The 17,500-nt window shown below is 46.7% G+C and overlaps 2 protein-coding genes across 3 annotated transcripts in view; both read right to left on the reverse strand.

The window, feature by feature from the left end:
- LOC143132419 (insulin-like growth factor 1 receptor) overlaps positions 1-9,628 on the reverse strand; it is a 23,489-nt gene extending 13,861 nt beyond the window's left edge. For both annotated transcript variants that reach the window (XM_076291923.1, XM_076291922.1), the window contains exons 1-5: positions 9,426-9,628; positions 8,986-9,112; positions 8,138-8,364; positions 7,675-7,842; positions 4,106-4,301 (exon numbers count right to left, since the gene is read on the reverse strand). In XM_076291923.1, the coding sequence (XP_076148038.1) occupies positions 4,106-4,301; positions 7,675-7,842; positions 8,138-8,364; positions 8,986-9,112; positions 9,426-9,516 (809 nt within the window). In that variant the 5' untranslated portion in view covers positions 9,517-9,628. The remainder of the gene's footprint in view (positions 1-4,105; positions 4,302-7,674; positions 7,843-8,137; positions 8,365-8,985; positions 9,113-9,425) is intronic.
- Positions 9,629-10,870: 1,242 nt separating this feature from the next.
- LOC143132877 (insulin-like growth factor 1 receptor) overlaps positions 10,871-17,500 on the reverse strand; it is a 50,227-nt gene continuing 43,597 nt past the window's right edge. The window contains exons 3-5 of the mRNA XM_076292702.1: positions 13,129-13,432; positions 11,700-11,836; positions 10,871-11,067 (exon numbers count right to left, since the gene is read on the reverse strand). Of these exons, the coding sequence (XP_076148817.1) occupies positions 10,871-11,067; positions 11,700-11,836; positions 13,129-13,432 (638 nt within the window). The remainder of the gene's footprint in view (positions 11,068-11,699; positions 11,837-13,128; positions 13,433-17,500) is intronic.

The following is a 17,500-nucleotide window of genomic DNA, read 5'->3' on the forward strand; positions in this document are numbered from 1 at the left end:
CATCCACTGGGTCCATTGAATTCTAAATAGAATTTTAGAACCTTGAATTGTTGCAGAAACGGAATCTTATGTTAGAATGTTTAAAAACCCACACCTTCAATCACACTGACCAGCGGCAAGTGGCAGGTTTTCTTTTGATCTCTATGGTTCGGCAGCCGAACGGTGGCAACGCTGGCATAACGCTAACATTGAACAAGCTGGACGTTGGACCTGGTTCAACTTTCAACGCGCAACGCGAGCGTATTCAATTGTCAGTTAAAGGAACACCAGGAAACGTTTTTTTTAATCAGCTTCGTCGGTATATGTTAAATGACTCATTACAGGGCGAATGAAGACTCTCTCGCCCGCCCCTACTGCCTGTAGGAAGAATATCCTGCTTGCAAGTTCAGTGTATCGTATCCACCGACCTTCAGTCTCTCAAAGTCTCAGACATCGTGAGAAGCAGGATCAGTTTACATCATACCTGTCAACACTCCCATTTTTCCCGGGTTTCTCCCGTATTTCAAGGTCATCTCCCAGCACCCTCCCGTTTTGTTATTTCTCCCGGAAAACTCCCGTAATTTGCATGGCCATCAAACTTCATTTTAAAATCCTTGATCCATTCAGGCTGCCAGATTGTGTATGAAATACACCCTACACATACACGATCACTTAGTTTACATTTTCAACCGTTTTGTCATAGGCTAAAACCTGGCAACCCAAAACCCAAATAAGGAAGCGGGTGCCCACTGCGCAGCCTGAGTCTCGTCGTAAGCAAGCGGGCTAGTTGAATGGCCTACTCCAGAACTAGCTGTTGTGAAATTGTTTTATTTATTGTATTGTATTATTAATTGATTAACACATCACATAAACTGTTATTGAGTGTTGTTGATACACTGAACTTGTGCCCTCGGAACCAAATCTGACAGCAAGCAGCTTTGGAGTTTTGGAAGTAGGCTGCAGGCAGGCAGCTGGTGGATACATAACTGGCATGCGTAAGGTAATGGTAAGGTAAAAGCAACGACCGAAATGCAGTGTTGAAACACGTGTATGAAATGTATTAAATATGCAAACACAGATCCGGTATAAACACTGACCCCCCCCCCCCCCCCCGAAAAAAAATCTCCCGTTTTTGGAAAGCTAAATGTTGACAGGTATGGTTTACATCCTGCATCCCCAGCACAGAGGCAGGCTAACGAAACGCTAGCGATTGTTGCAAACGTGCGTATAATGGCAGAGCCGGCGATGAAGCAGCGAAAACCCTTGACAGAAGATGCAAAGAAAAAGAAAAGAGCTTCAGACCGAGCGAGGGCTCGCACACGTATCGACACGTACAGACGCTAGGGGGAGTTTCGTAGAGAAAAAGCATCAGGCTTGCCTGGTGTCCCTTTAAGGCAAACCGTTTGTGTTACCATAGGAACGAGATAGAACTTATTATGGTCTGAGCGTTGCGCTACACTTGCCACTGCCGCTGACCAATGTGATCCCTGCCTTAAGCAGCAGAGCAACAAACACCCGGGCTACACCGGGCACACAACTGAAGCGTTACGTCCATGGAGTGTCTGCTGCACCAAGTAGCTTCCACTATAATCAATAGAACTGGCGACACCAGGCGTTGATAGCGGCGTGTACATTCCAAAACTAATTTTACACGCCGTGAACTGAATGTGGCCCTGAAGCTCCCCTCTGAGGAGCCCTGCTTCTGCGGAAGAAACGGAGAAACGGCTAAACGCTTTTCCAGAGCAGAAACCCAAGATCTCCCGCAGCACTGCTTGGCTATGGAGAAGACCGACAGAGAGAAGAAGAAAAGAGGAAAAGAACACCGTGCACAGCGGGGGAACAAGAGAGGAAGAGAGGAGGAGGGTTGAGGAGATTGACAGGGGTTGGTGCCAACTCCTACTTGTCTCTGATGACAAAGACATGGCATCTTGGTCTTCTTGAAGACCTTATTATATCATACCCGACACATACAGACAGACACACACAATCTCCCACCCTCATGTGCCTTTCAGTTGGAACAGGTCGAGATAGACCTGGCCTGGTCTGGGAGAGGTCTTCTCACCCTCACACATACATTCAGGACTAGTCCCAGACTTCCTCTCCACCTGCCTTTCAGATAGAACAGGTCCAGTTGAGCTCAGAGCATTAGTTGGCTCAGAAGAGGCGAGCGTCTCTTCAGTCACACTCTCTCATAAACACACACTCTCCCTCTCTTACACACTCTCCCTCTCTTACACACACACACACACACACACATTTGGAATTGCTGCTCCAGACGCCATCTCCCACCTCCATCTGCCAGCTCAGGTTTGGCTGCATGCCACTGCATCGCTCTGCTTCCGTTAGACCTGCTTTAGTTGGCTCAGTCCAAGTCGACATATCCTCCCTCACATACACTCTTTGGAACTTGCCTTTTCCTCGACAGCCAGACATGACAAACTGACGCGAGCGAGCACGCACACACACACACACACACACACACACACACACACACAATATGAACCCTGTCTGTCTATCTAAGCCACCTGCAGATGTAGTTTAACACAAGCACATAAACAGTTTAATGTCATGTCGGCATCAGCATGTGTGTATGTGTGTGTGTGTAATTTGTTTCACACCCTTAATACAAGGAAACATAAGACAGCCCAGATGCGAGTCCTAAAAAATGCGCCCCTAACACCTTGGTACGGAGTAGCACTCTGCACAGAATTGTTTTTTTGGTTCCACTCCCCCAAAAGTATAAACTATTTAGTCCCACTTCTGGAACTATTTAGTCCCACTTCTGGACCACATCTATGAACTATTTCACTTCAGGTGGGCATTTATATTGGATACATGTTAAGTGCTGTTCCCATGAAAAAGTTCCATGACTGGATGGATGAAGACTAAAAAACATGGACTCGGACCTAGATAACTTTTAGCTATCAATTTTATACATGTCTGTCCTGTAAGATCTTATCCCGTTCCAGGCACCATCGCCCATCTCAAACCTGCTTTGCCTTTTATATATAAATACATATTTGTATTCTCTGAGTCCCAAGTCTTTCCCCTGGCTCATACCTGAATTCTGCCATCAACACTAGTCCCACAATGCACTCTGTTGCGCTTGATCCGGTGGGACTGCAGAATGAGTGAACGCAGCTAGTCTGCCTCTGTGTACATCTTAATGTGACAGCGTGCAATCTGGTCTCCAGATCTGCACGTGTGTGTGTGTGTGTGTGTGTGTGTGAGGGTGAGAGAGAGAGAGAGAGTTTGTACATCTTTATGTGAAGGAGTGTAATCTGGTCTCCAGACCTGTGTGTGTGTGTGTGTGTGTGTGTGTGTGTGTGTGTGTGTGTTTAAATACACATAATGTCATTATTAATAATGCATGCATTTTTTACAGCTAAATGTACTGGGACAAGACAGCATCCCATAATGGTCATCACAACATAGTATAGCCTATGCGCTTTCTCCACTTGCTGGCCCTTCACACAGTGTTTTTGCATTGCTCTGTTCGCAGATGAGGCGAAGTCAGATTTTGTGACTCACATGTATATTTATCTAAAATGATTGATTCTTGTTTAGGTTGTGGGTTGGGAGAATCCACCAACATTGGGCTTGCGAATGGCTGGCAGGCTACTGACTCTGATCAGCTACTGATTAGGGGCAGCCATGGCCTACTGGTTAGCACTTCGGACCTGTAACCGGAGGGTTGCCGACCAGAAGGCACGGCTGAAGTGCCCTTGAGCAAGGCACCTAACCCCTCACTGCTCCCCGAGCGCCGCTGTTGATGCAGGCAGCTCACTGCGCCGGGATTAGTGTGTGCTTTACCTCACTGTGTGTACACTGTGTGATGTGTGTGTTTCACTAATTCACGGATTGGGATAAATGCAGAGACCAAATTTCCCTCACGGGATCAAAAGAGTATATATACTTATACTATACCCACCAATCTCTGGTGCTTGTTTACAAATATAGATCAGTGGAAAACCACAACAAAACAAGTAAACAAATAATCGGTCATGGGGGGGTGTGTGTGTGTGTGTGTGTGTGTGTGTGTGTGTGTGTAAAAGCAAGAACTCAGAAAGTGAGGAACATTACCTGTTCATTTTCAGATAAACACACACACACACGTCAGCCTTACCTGGGGGTGAAGATGGAGTTATGCAGGAAGTTCTCGAACACCTTGCGGTAGGCTGCATTGTCTATCTCGTTCTGAAGTTCCTCCGGATTTTTGGGGCAGGGGCAGCACTGGCCCTTCTCAGCACAGGGATCCGGCTTGGTGGGGTTGCTGCCCACCCCTTCCACTTGCGCAGGGTAGCGGACCGGGGTCTTTATGCCTGTGGATGGAACACAAAACCAGATCAATGACTGCATAAAGGGCAATCAGACAGGATGCTGTTGTTACTTTTTTCTGTTCTTTTTTATTGGCAGTAAACATTTCAACCCCCTTCATTGTAAAGCGTTTGGATACCTAGCGCTATATAAATGTAAGGTGTTTGTTTGTTTGTTTGTTTGTTTGATTGTTAGCATTCGCACTGAAGAATGAAAAACAATCATTTACAGTTGGAATTCAAGAAAGGACCTCATTTCCGTATTTTTGTTGGAAGTCACTACGGATAAACATGGCTGCTTAATAGATAGACCGTGCAGAATTCCCAGCCTGCAAAGCTTGTTGCAGACAGACCGATCAAACAGGCCTTCAGGGAGCAGTACAACAGACTTGTGAAACAGCTAGAATAATGGTTTAGTTGGCACAGGTGCTGATGCATGCTACAAAACACACACACACACAAACACACACACATTAGAGTTTGGTTTCCATGCTGATTTTCCAGGACAAACTATTACAGTCAACGTATTAATAGAGCATCTAAAGATCATCATCTGACTCACTTTTAGTGCCGCAACTGCAAGAGTAGAGAAGCTAAAGAATTTGAAGTGATAGACAAAGGCCCTCATTTATAAAACGTGTGTACGACATAAAACAGGCGTAGGACAGGCTTACGTGAGCAGTGACTACGCTCGAATCTCACATCAAGTCTCAACTCGTGTACGGAAGTTTTTGATGCGGCATAGCACGGTGCATCAGTAAATCGGCGGAGGATCAGAAAGTTGAAGAGTTGAATTCATGGAATATCTTGGACCTAAGACTTTTCCTGCACATTTGTCGCCTACTTGCCGTAATGTAGCCTGTTATGTTGACACATTTGATGACTTAGGATAGCCATATAGGCTATGTGGAGAGGATTACTTTCTTTTTGGAAAACACAATAGTCATAAATTATTTTTTATTATTTTCAAAGGATAAATGACAGTGTTGTATGATTTTGTAATGGATGTACATTACATGATGCATTCTCTCTGCGAAAATAAAAGCTGTTGCACTTAAATCGCTATAGTTTCCCGGGATTCTTGATGACACTTTTCTAGCTGTCAAAATGAACAAGGTTTAGCTGGACTTAAAACGTCACTGAGGCTATCTTGAGGTCACAAATGTTTCTCTTTTGGACGTAAAATTCACCTCCAGGTCGTAAATTCTAGGGGAGAGGCCTTTTAAAAGAGCATATATAGGGGCGTGATATTTAAATTACGCTTGTTTCCAGCCACCACATTTATCAACAAACATTTATTTGTACAATGAGTGTACGATTTAGTAAAATAATCGCACTATTTACTAAAATGAGTGCACCATTTACTAAAAGGAGTAGATGAGCGCACAATTTAGTAAAATGAGCACACAATTTCGTAACACAAACGCATGTTCTCTCGGTATACAAAAAAAACCTTGCAATAACACCTCAAGGGCTCCGTAAGTAGGTCATTAGAGATTAGACTATTTTTATAAGATGCCATGTCTTCCATTTACATTATAACATGCATACATACTTTTGAATGTGTGCTTGAGTGTTTCTGACAGGGACAGGGACAGATAAGGAGAGATAAGTGTAGACTAACAAAGAATTACATCAAGGATAGCCCACGGATAAATTATCTATGAATCACCTTATGCAACATTTTTAACTTAATAAAACAGTTTAGAAATCATTGTGATTATGATAATTGTGATGTGAAATGTTTGCATTATTTTATCACTTTTGGGTGCTATAGGCTAGTTGGAACTGCCCATCTCAATGAACTAGGCTAAGCTATGCTAACAATGGGTGCTTCAGACAGAGTTACCGCACGCACAGAGACGAGAAGGATATGCATCATCTTAACTAACTCTGGCAGAGACCGTGAACAATAGGGATGCACCGATCCGATATTAGGATCGGATATCGGCCCCGATATTGACAAAATAGCTGAATCGAGGATCAGAAAAATGAGCAGATCCATGAGCTGATCCAAAATTTACTTCATCTTCAAAGATTGAGCCGTGCCAGGACGGAACCAGTCACTTGCCACTAAATAGACATTTCTTCTGGTGTTTGTCATTACGTCATTGTCTTTACAGTCTGCCCGTCATTATATTTCTGGTTTACTATTCATTATTTTATTAACCACCATTTGTCATTCATTTTTAGGCAACACGTTTAATGAGTGATGGTCAACACAAAATACTCAAACCAAAGACATTGTTGTCTACCACCATGTCGTTTACCACTATTGAAACTCCGTCTGAACTTCTTAGTTTATCGTGGGGAAACAGCATAGACAGTAAAAGAAATAGACAAACAGATCCCATAGACTTCAACAGAGGCAAGGGAAGTCAATTAAAAGCACTTCTCCGGTTGAGGGTACTACGCAGCCTTAAATTGAGCTTGACGACGTAGATGTGACATTGGCAACCTGTCTCTAACAATCTCTACTATGCGACAGAAAACCACCACCACCACCACTACTACTACTACTACGACTACTACCGATGATGGTAATAATACATCACATTTATATCTAAGTGTTTTGTTAGATTTTGTCCTAGAAAATTAATGTTTGGTTAGGGAAAAAATGTCAGGCCTGATGTCTTTAGTCTTTTCCACATTGTGTTTATTCATTTAACTATAGTTTCGGGTCTGTATCGGGTATCGACCGATACACAAAGCCCAGGCATTGTATCGGTATCGAGACTGAAAAGGTTGGATCGGTGCATCCCTAGTGAATAAGCTAATTTCCCAAAATGTTGGCGTGTTCCTTAAAAAGCATTAATCCTTTGAGGTCTAGGCAGTGTAACTTTACTACCTTTACTTTTAAGATCTTACCTTGGTTATTGTAAGGGCCATTTTTACCTTGTTAAACCTTTCTATGTGTGGTTTTGTTTTTTCAGGACAGTCTGGGCTACCCATATCTGGGAAAGTATAAGGTGATAATGTTTGATGGCTGATGCCTTACCTCAGCCTTTATTATCAAGGAAAATTTATTTGCTTCTCATGAACCTGTTTATGCTTTTGCATTTATGTCACCAGGTAGCATGCCAGTAGAAATATCGATTCATATTTCTGTCGGTGGGATTGTCTGGAATCTGGCAATACAAGAATCATGATGGTGGGATACACTATGGCTCAGCAGTTTACAAAAATATATGTACTGACATAAATATTTTTTCCATTCTAAATAGTTTTCATTGTCTTGTCAATGAACCACTGGATGAAGAATGTGCCTTATATTCCTCTGCATTTGTGACCTGAAGTAACCTGTGCTTACATAATGTGCAGATGTCATGTAGCCAAAAGCACACCGGTCCTTCTCACAGTGGCTAAGCTAACTGCTTACCTTTAGCGCAATAGTTGTGCTGGTAGAGTGCTCGCTCTTCGGGCTGCTGCTGCCAGCGCACCAGGTAGAAGGTGTGGTTGCCATTGGGGTGTACTGGAGGGGACCACCTGAGCACCAGCCTAGTGGAGGAATTGGAGAAGGCCCGCAAGTCCATAGGCATCGACGGCTCTGTATACACCACATCGTAGCACATACAGAGGAGATTATTCAGGGGTTAAAGCAATAAAAATATCTGTGCCCGAAGTTATCAAACATTTATGGGGACGTCATATATACTGTAGTCTCATTGCCTCTTTTCAAATGTTAAGCATACCAGCTCACGCCTGAATTCAGGCACGGTGCCTGAACACTTTAAGCCCTGTACATTAGTTGAAGCAGTTATTCAACAAATAAAAGTGATAGCACCATTACATATCAAGCAGCCGAGGGGGCTGATGGGGCTTTCTCACTCCCTCACTCTTACCTGACGCTTTGGTGCGAATGTAGACAATGTCACTCTTGGCGTCGCTGCGGTCTTGCGAGAGTGAGAAGGCCTTGACAAAGATGGCGTACTGCGTCCAGGGCTTCAGGTGGCTCAGCTGCACTTCTGGGTCGTGGTTATGGTCCTGCGGAGCTTCCAAGTCCAGCATGTTCCAGCTGTTCAGGCCGCAGCTGACCTGGCCGTCAAACCCTGTGATGTTCTGGAAAGGTCTGAAAGCGCAGAGGAGAGAACAACCCAGTCAAACAAGGGGTTTTTCTTGAATGTTAATCCTCATTTTCAAGTCGCTTTGGATAAAAGCATCAGCTAAATTAATAAATGTAAATGTTAACAGAAAAATGCATTTTTAAAAAAATAAAAAATAAATAAATAACACGTTCAAAATATATTAAAAAAAAATAGCTGGAAACTGCAACAGGATATTAAGAAGCAACCATTTTGACATGATGTCAAAAACATCTCTGCTCTGTCCACATCCACTATAGTAGTCAGTATGCAAACCAGCCAGTGCCATCTCTCTTGCAATACCACTTTGTACCATGTGTGGCTCTGCATCAAATACAAAGCAAGTCAAAGGCAGAGCACCGTCACCATCATAATGCTCATTTCATGACAGCTCGAATCCGACACACACAGCCCTATTTAACAGACTTCTAAAACGTTTGTCTTCGCCAAGTTTGTCTGACCGAACAGAGGACACGTTGTGCCGCTTTACATGTCGTTCTGTCCCCCACACCTAATCATAACACAGCAAAGGTGCACAGCGTGGGACAGCGGTCCATTAGGGGGTCATTAAGGACCATTAACGACTATTAGGGGAAGGAAACACTTACGCCTCTTTGTAGTACACCACGAAATCGGCCTTGTGCTGCTGGTCCGGAGGGCGGTACCTCTGCCATGTCAGCGTGATCTCGCTGCTGGTGGTGCTGTTGGACGTGAACGTCAGCTTCCCACTCTCACCTGTTGAGAGAAGTGTGTTGACGCAAGCAGCGGAAACAGCCGGGCGGACGCACGCACAAACACACACCGGCACAGATGAACGGTGTTTCTTAACGGCAAGGCAGATCTGTTTACCAAGAATATTGAGTGCACTCTCTCATTTATATTCACCAAAACAAAGCTGATTGTGTGTGTGTGCGCGCATCAATAAATGTGAGTATATGACTCAGCATATGTTTTGGGTGGTGAGATGGGGGATATACCCTTTATATGTACATATGTATGTGTGTGTGTGTGTGTGAGGTGTGAGTGTGTGTGAGGTGTGTGTCCGTACAGCTGGCTCGGTCTCCGTTGTTTCTGAAGCTGTCCTTCTCGAACTTGCCGGCGATGCCCGTCTTCTCCCACATGGTGCTGATCTCGCTCATGCACAGCTTGGGGTTGAACTGGAAGAGCAGCTTCCCCGCGCGGATCGTCAGGTTGTGGGAGCTCCAGTTCCACAGCCTCTCCAGGTCCTGGTTGTCCAGAGCGGAGAAGGCATACATGCTGCAAAGAAAACACACACACACACACACGAGAATATTGTAAAGGGGATGTCCAGTACCGTAGTACACACACGCACACTTATTTCTTCTCTCTTTGTAAACATCCAAATAAGGGCAGATTGACTGTGGATCCAGACAGTTGTGGGAGCGGGATTCACTGGGGTACATTTCTATCGGTTAAGTGAGAGTGTGTGTTTGGAGTGAGCATCTCCCACAGCATAGCAACCCACCCCCCCCCCCCGCCCGGCCCCCCGGGCCGGTCCCCAGGGCATGCTCTACGGCCCATGAAACAGGAAGAGCACTAGGAAGCCATCCTCACTCGCGCTGCCAATTGTAAATCAAGTATGCAAACGGCCCGAATGGGGCACACAGATATGCAAATGTTCACGCGTTCTCTCTCTCTCTCTCTCTCTCTCTCTCTCTCTCTCTCTCCTCTCTCTCCTCTCTCTCCTCTCTCTCCTCTCTCTCTCTCTCTCTCTCTCTCCCTCTCTCTGATCCGTGTAATTTCTGGGAAGCAGAGTGCTTTGCAGTCGAGTGCCATGTCGTGATTGTTCCCAGGGTTGTTTTTCATTGATGTAATACAAAGTGTGTGTGTATATGTCAGTATATGAGAGTGTGTTCATGTGTGTGTAGGCCATAGTTGACCTGATGGGGTTCCTATGTGGCAATCTCTTAAAACGTGAACTCTTTACACTACATCTGGCAATTAACCTTTCTGACAATAGTTTGGGACAAAAAGAGGTTCAAACAGGGGGCTTCACAGATGCAGGAACAATGTGCTTGTGTGTGTGTGTGTGTGCTATTTACTCTTCCCAGAATCGTTGTCCTTTAATGTAGTGCAGACTCCTGAGGAAGGAGAATGACTGGAGAGAGAGAGAGAGAGAGAGAGAGAGAGAGAGAGAGAGAGAGGGAGGGAGAGGGATGGGAGAGAGAGAGGGAGATGGGGGAGAGAGAGAGAGAGAGAGGGATGGGGGAAAAGAGGGAGGGCCTGAGAGAGAAAGGGGTAGACAGAGAGAGAGAGAGGGATGGAAAGAAAGAGAGAGAAAGGAGGGAAGAGAATGAGAGGGAGAGGAGAGAGAGAGAGGGGGCATTTAAAGGTCACTCTAAGAGTGGCTCTAAAACCATATTAAAACTGACACGAGAAACTGAAATCATTCACCTTAATCCAGTGGCCCGCTCAGCCAATCATCTGTTTCTGCATGAAAGCGAAGAGCTGCAATTAGAGATGGTCTTAAACTTAAAAAGGAGCGTTGAACCGAGCACGGCCCTTATGAAGTCCTCCCAACACCACCTCCCTGACTAGCCCGTCTTGTCTGTCCAGTCCTGCCCTGCCCTCCTCTATCTGCACCAGGTCAGAACAAGTTCTGATCCAGCCCCGGGCCTCGGAGAGTACGGGCCGGTACCAGCGGTAGGTAGGTGGGTGGGTAGGATGATCTTCCACACCGGTGATTTCAGAGTAGCAAGAGGGGCTTTGATTTCGGTAGGTTGATGTGTATATTTTAACTAGCAGCAGCTTCAAATTAAAGGAGTTGGGTAGGTAGGTGGGTAGGTAGGTAGGTGGGTAAGTAGGTGGGTAGGTAGGTAGGTGGGTAGGTAGGTAGGTAAGTAGGTGGGTGCGTAGGTAGGTGGGTAGGTAGGTGGGTGGGTGGGTAGGTAGGTAGGTAGGTAAGTAGGTGGGTAGGTAGGTAGGTGGGTAGGTAGGTGGGTGGGTAGGTAGGTGGGTAAGTAGGTGGGTAGGTAGGTAGGTGGGTAGGTAAGTAGGTGGGTAGGTAGGTAGGTGGGTAGGTAGGTAGGTAAGTAGGTAGGTAGGTAGGTGGGTAAGGTAGGTAGGTGGGTAGGTAGGTAGGTAGGTAGGTGGGTAGGTAAGTAGGTGGGTAGGTAGGTAGGTAAGTAGGTGGGTAGGTAGGTAGGTGGGTAGGTAGGTAGGTAGGTGGGTAGGTAGGTGGGTAGGTAGGTAGGTGGGTAGGTAGGTGGGTAGGTAGGTGGGTGGGTAGGTAGGTGGGTGGGTAGGTGGGTAGGTGGGTAGGTAGGTAGGTGGGTGGGTGGGTAGGTAGGTGGGTACTCACCTCCTCTGCGGATGTTGATGTTCAAGTTGCCTTTGATGACTGTGCAGCCCTTGAGGTTCTGAGCTGCGTTCACAGAGTCGATGTTCTTGGACTCGCAGATCTTATCGCACACGCCGTCACACGCTTGACAAAACATACTGCAGAGAGAGAGCGAGGGAGAGAGGGAGCGAGAGAGAGAGAAAGAGAGACAGAGAGAGAGAGAGAGGGGAAGAGGGAGAGGGAGGGAGGGCGAGAGAGAGGGAGAAAGGAAGAGGTGGAAAGGGAGAGGGGGAGAGAGAGGGTGGGGGGGAGGGAGAGAGAGAGAGAGCGAGGGAGGGAGAGAGAGGGAGAAAGGAAGAGGTGGAAAGGGAGAGGGGGAGAGAGAGAGGGAACAAGTAGGGGGAGGGCAGAAAGGAAAGAGGGATGAAAACAGAAAAAGAAAATGAATATGGAGAAGATTCACTCAATCAGCCATTACAACTCAGTTCACTCTGCCATACAATATCTACCCATTTCAATAACACAGACCTCAGTTCACTCTGCCATACAATATCTACCCATACATCTGATTAAAACACGATGGAAGCTTTTTATGAATGCATGTGTGTGTGTGTGTGTGTGTGTGTGTGTGTGTGTGTGGAGCGCAGAGTGGCACAGGCTGCGTAATACCTGCGGTCCGTGCGCATACTTACGCATTACCCTGCTCTGAAGATGGGCTTAAAATCCTTACTAATGGGTTTAAACGTCATGTCCAGTAACCTGTGGCAGCCGCTCTATGGAAGTCTGTGCTGCAAAATGCCTTTTAATAGGCTTATTGAATTACAAATAGCTATCCCAGGCTTAGCATAAGACCCTTCACATCCTCAGCCTGGCGCAAGGCATCTCACAATCTTATACTAGCCTCCCAACTTTAGAGTCATCCATTAGGTCCACAGCAGAACTGTAGAGACCTGTGTGAACTTGATGAAGTGAACTGGAACATGCGTGTGTGTGTGTGTGTGTGTGTGTGTGTGTGTGTGTGTGTGTGTGTGTGTGTGTGTATGTTTCTGTGGATATCTCCGTGTGTATATCGGAGAGTGTTTTTGTCATGGTGGGTGAGCCTGAGCTACTTCAGAGCTCCATGCAGGTGTGGGGCTAAGAGGCTTTGACGGGAGGGCGGATTGTGGATGACCTGGGGCCACAACCTCACACACACACACACCTTCAAAGGTTCTCATAAGAGCCTTGGGCAGTCACTAAATCATCTAAAGGCATCTCCAAGGTTCTGAGAGAGCGACGCTTGTGCTGCCACCAAAAGGTCAGGCACTAAATCGATGACACAAAGAGTTAGACCGCCATTGTCTTGTGGCGAGCATGTGGCCGGTCACAAACCAGACAGACAGACAGTCAGTTGTGTGTGTGTATGTGTGTGTGTGTGTGTGTGTACTGTAGGGGGCGTATGTTCAGTAACCTCTGGCTGCCGTTGCGAGTGAATCCTGGCGGGCAGTCGGGCATGCACTCGCCGGCGTGGATGACGAAGGACTCGGAGTCGGGCAGGTGCACCTTGGCACAGACGTCCATCGAGATGCAGCGCCAGCCCTCGAAGCGGTAGGTGCCCACCGGGCAGTCGGCCACACAGCGACCCTCGTGGTAGTAGTGGGCACAGGCGGCGCACGCCATGTCGCTGTCCGGGGACGTGCAGCTGCCCAGGCACTGTGGGTGACAGCACGCACCTGCGTCCGTGCACGCCCGCACACCGCAATGCTCAGGGCACACTGCAGGGGGCGAGAGAGAGCGAGAGAGGAGAGAGAGAGAGGAGGGGGCGAGAGAGAGAGAGAGAGAGAGGAGAGAGAGAGAGAGAGAGAGAGAGAGAGAGAGAGAGAGAGAGGAGGGGGCGAGAGAGAGAGAGAGAGAGAGGAGAGAGAGAGAGAGAGGAGGGGGCAAGAGAGAGAGAGAGGGAGGAGGGGGCGAGAGAGAGAGAGAAAGAGAAACAAAAAGAGAGAGAGAGAGAGAGAGAGGAGGGGGCAAGAGAGAGAAAAATCATCAGCTGGTTTGCAAAAAATCTGAACTTTTTTGTAACACTTTTGTTTTGAAAAATCAGATCTCAATTGCAACACTTTTGTTTTGAAAAATCAGAACAATTGCAACACTTTTGTTTTGAAAAATCAGAACAATTGTAACAAAGAAATAAGTGGGGGATAGAGAGATAAAGGAAGAGAGATGGAGGTGGGGAAGAGAGTGCCATTACTACTGCCACCCAAAGAGCCAATTGCCCCATGCTGATGTGTGCGTGATGGGGTGTTTGTTTGTGTTTGTTTACACGAGGTTAATGACTTAATACCATTACACAAACAGTGGTAAGCTCCTTCCCTTCCACCACCAAACTGGTGAACTGATGGCCTGGCTAGGTGCTGATGGCCTGGAAGATCACTGGCTGGCTGTGACTGACACACACACACACACACACACACACACAATGTCCAGATAGACTACCAGAAAAAATAATTCACACATACACTGACACTGACACACCAAACAAGCTTGAATGCTCTCTCTCAAACACAAATAAACACACTCACTCTCTGACCTTGCACACACACCCCAACATGCCTAATCAAATGGCTCTAGTATGTGCACCTGCACTCTCAGCTCCTAACACACAGCATCTGATTTTTTTTTCTGTACACACATACACACACTACACAACTTTATGTATGTTTTATTTGTGTGTGTGTATGAGGTGTGTGTACATACAGTATGTGTGTGTGTGTGTGTGGTTATGCGCGCACAAGAACTCGTTTAAGCTCCTAAACGGCAAGGAGTCTGCTAAACAGGGGAGCTCACACACACCACCCTACACACCACCCTACACACAGACTCACACACACACTGAATGGCCACACACATTCGTGACAGGCCCCCTACTTGGTGGGGCCACATGGTATGGAGATATCTGTTTCACACACACACACACATACACTTCTACCTGTTATTTATGCAATGTTTAAATTTAAATGAGCACATAATAATCCATAAAATAAAATAAAAAACAACTACACTGCCATTCACGAACAGGCCTAAACATATGACTTCCCTCACACAGGCACACGTCAACAGCATTGTCAGGGTTCACACACACACACACACACACACACACACACACACACACACACACACACACACTCCTCAGCAGCTCCACGCAAGCCCCAGCTCCAGCTCAACTGAGCTCCAGTCCAGCGCTCTGGTCCGCTCTGCTCCGGGTCTTCCAGGAGGCCCAGCCCAGCCAGGCTCCACTCATTGCAGCAGCAGCAGCAGCCACGGCATAAGAGCAGCCTGGCCCCAGCGCTATCTTCTTAAATAGGAGCGCATTGTAACAGGTAACGCAGAGCAGAGGAAAAACTGAATCAGGCCAGGGCCCAGAAACACACACACACACACACACACACACACACAGACAAGTATAGAAAGAGATTGTTTGCGGGAGGGTGAGACTGTAAGAAAAAGCGTATATGTCCGAGAGAGGAGAGACAGAGAGGTAGTTTCTATGAGTCTGAGAAAGAGGAGAGTGTGTTGGTGAGGCCATTGTGAAACCGAGGGGAAAAAAGGACAGAGACAGACAGACAGGCAGAAAGCTCAAAGGAATGCGCACACACACGCACACACACTCTCCAGCAGTGATATGAAGAAACACTTCCCACTCATCCACAAACAGACACAGTCTGGCCACTCATCATCTGTCTGATGGCAGGCAAACACACAAACACACACACAATCATGTAATCTTACAAACAGTTTAAAAGGAGACCCAAATGCATACTCATACAATCAGCCCATCTGTACTCTACAGTCATTTAAAGACACACACACACACACACACACACACAGAAACAGGCAGACAGACAGAGACACACACACACACACACACACACACTGGTAAACAAGCCCATGTGAGTCAGTGGTAGTTTTCCACTGTGGGAGGGGGCTCTTGTTACCCATAAGGCACTGGGAAGGAGGGGGGTGTTCTGGAGAGTAATACACAGGCATGCACTCTCTTTCTCTCAAACACACAGACACAAACAAACACACACACACACACACACACAATCAGTACTACAGGCACATTAGAAGGACCAGTGTCAGATGAGGGGGTCCACTATAGCCCCCCCACCGCCACCCCCTACAAGCACCATCACCCTCTCGGTGTGCAGTAAGAGTTGTGTACCGGTATGCATGCTACTGTATGGACCCTTTCAACAAGGTAAACACAAACAATGCTTGAACATTCTATTTGGGCCCCAATCTACTTCCTCTGCATTAAGATAACATATGGAATGTTAAAAAGGAAGTCTTGTGGGGCCAACTATGATGCTGATAATGGAACTCTCTTGAAAGGGTCCATAGGTGCAGATCCCTAAAGAATGAGTATGCAGGTGCAAGAAAGAGAGAGACATGGAGAGGGTCAATGTACATGCATGTCTGGGTACACTGTCTGAATGTGTGTGCGTATGTGGAGTGATGCGCATGTGTGTGTGTGCGTGCGTGAAATGGTAGTATTCTATATGCATATATGTGCATTGGGTGCGTGTGTGTGTGTGTGTGTGTGTGTGTGTGTGTGTGTGAGAGAGAGTGTGTGTGTGTGTGTGTGATGGAAAAGTACTGCATGCTGCCCAGTGGACACACACTGAAAGGAAGAAAAAAAAACACAAGGGAGGCCAACAAAGGAGCCGAGAGTGACCCCACGCTCCGGAACACACAGCCAGGGCACAACACAATTCCTGCCATTCCTGCAGACTTGCAGGCACGCACGCAGGCACGCACGCAGGCACGCACGCAGGCACACACACACAGGAACACACGCATACACACTGGAATACACGTACATGTACACTTACACACGCGCACACACACACACAGACAGACAGACAGACAGACAGACAGACCTCCTAGTCACCTCCCCCCCAGCTCCTCTGTGTACATCAGAAAGTGAGTGAGTACTGTCTAACTGGACTGGCTAGTGAATTCTCTGCACACTCCATCACAGAGAGTGTGTGTGTTTGTGTGTGTGTGTGTGTGTGTGTGTGTGTGTGTGTGTGTGTGACAAAGAGGAGGGAGGCTGTGTGTGTGTGTTCAGGCATGCGTGGCATTTTCCAACGACAGCCGCTGGTCACAACAACAGCCTGGTCGGCTGCTTTGGCAAACACACACACACACCACCACCACCACAACCACCACCACATTAACCCCACATACACACACACATACCATATAGACTTTAACCAAGACACAGCGTCTCACATACCTACCCATTCAGTACACACACATAAAAAAGCTCACAATCACACAAACACACTCCCACACACACACACACACACACACACACACAAACACACACACACACACACACACAAACACCTATCGATGCATACCTGCAAAAGCAGATTCATTGAACCTTTGATTTCCTTTCACATTTTCCTTTTTGACTGGCAGGCTACATCCTGGGCTGGCAGTTCTATCACACACACACACAGCCTCAGTAGGGCCATTGACATTTCATCAGCTGTTCAATAAATGCCTTGAGTTTTTTCTCTCTCCAATTCCGTACTAAACTCCCGGGCCACGAGACGTACTACACCAGAACAATAACAACGGAACACTGGGCAGGTGGTTATGAAGACTATAGGAATTTCAAGCATGTTGTAATCCATTATGTTTTAAACGTTTACACACACACACACACACACACACACACACACACACACACACACACACACACTAAAATCTATGCCAATTCCAAATTCAGATTTCCACATAGACAGCAATATTTTGAGGTCAAAAGACCCCCT

This window comes from Alosa pseudoharengus, unplaced genomic scaffold (assembly GCF_046254945.1).
Source record: "Alosa pseudoharengus isolate Yale_2024_CS ecotype anadromous, Long Island Sound unplaced genomic scaffold, YU_APseudo_1.1 YU_APseudo_1.1_scf_19, whole genome shotgun sequence".
Classification (NCBI taxonomy): domain Eukaryota; kingdom Metazoa; phylum Chordata; class Actinopteri; order Clupeiformes; family Clupeidae; genus Alosa; species Alosa pseudoharengus.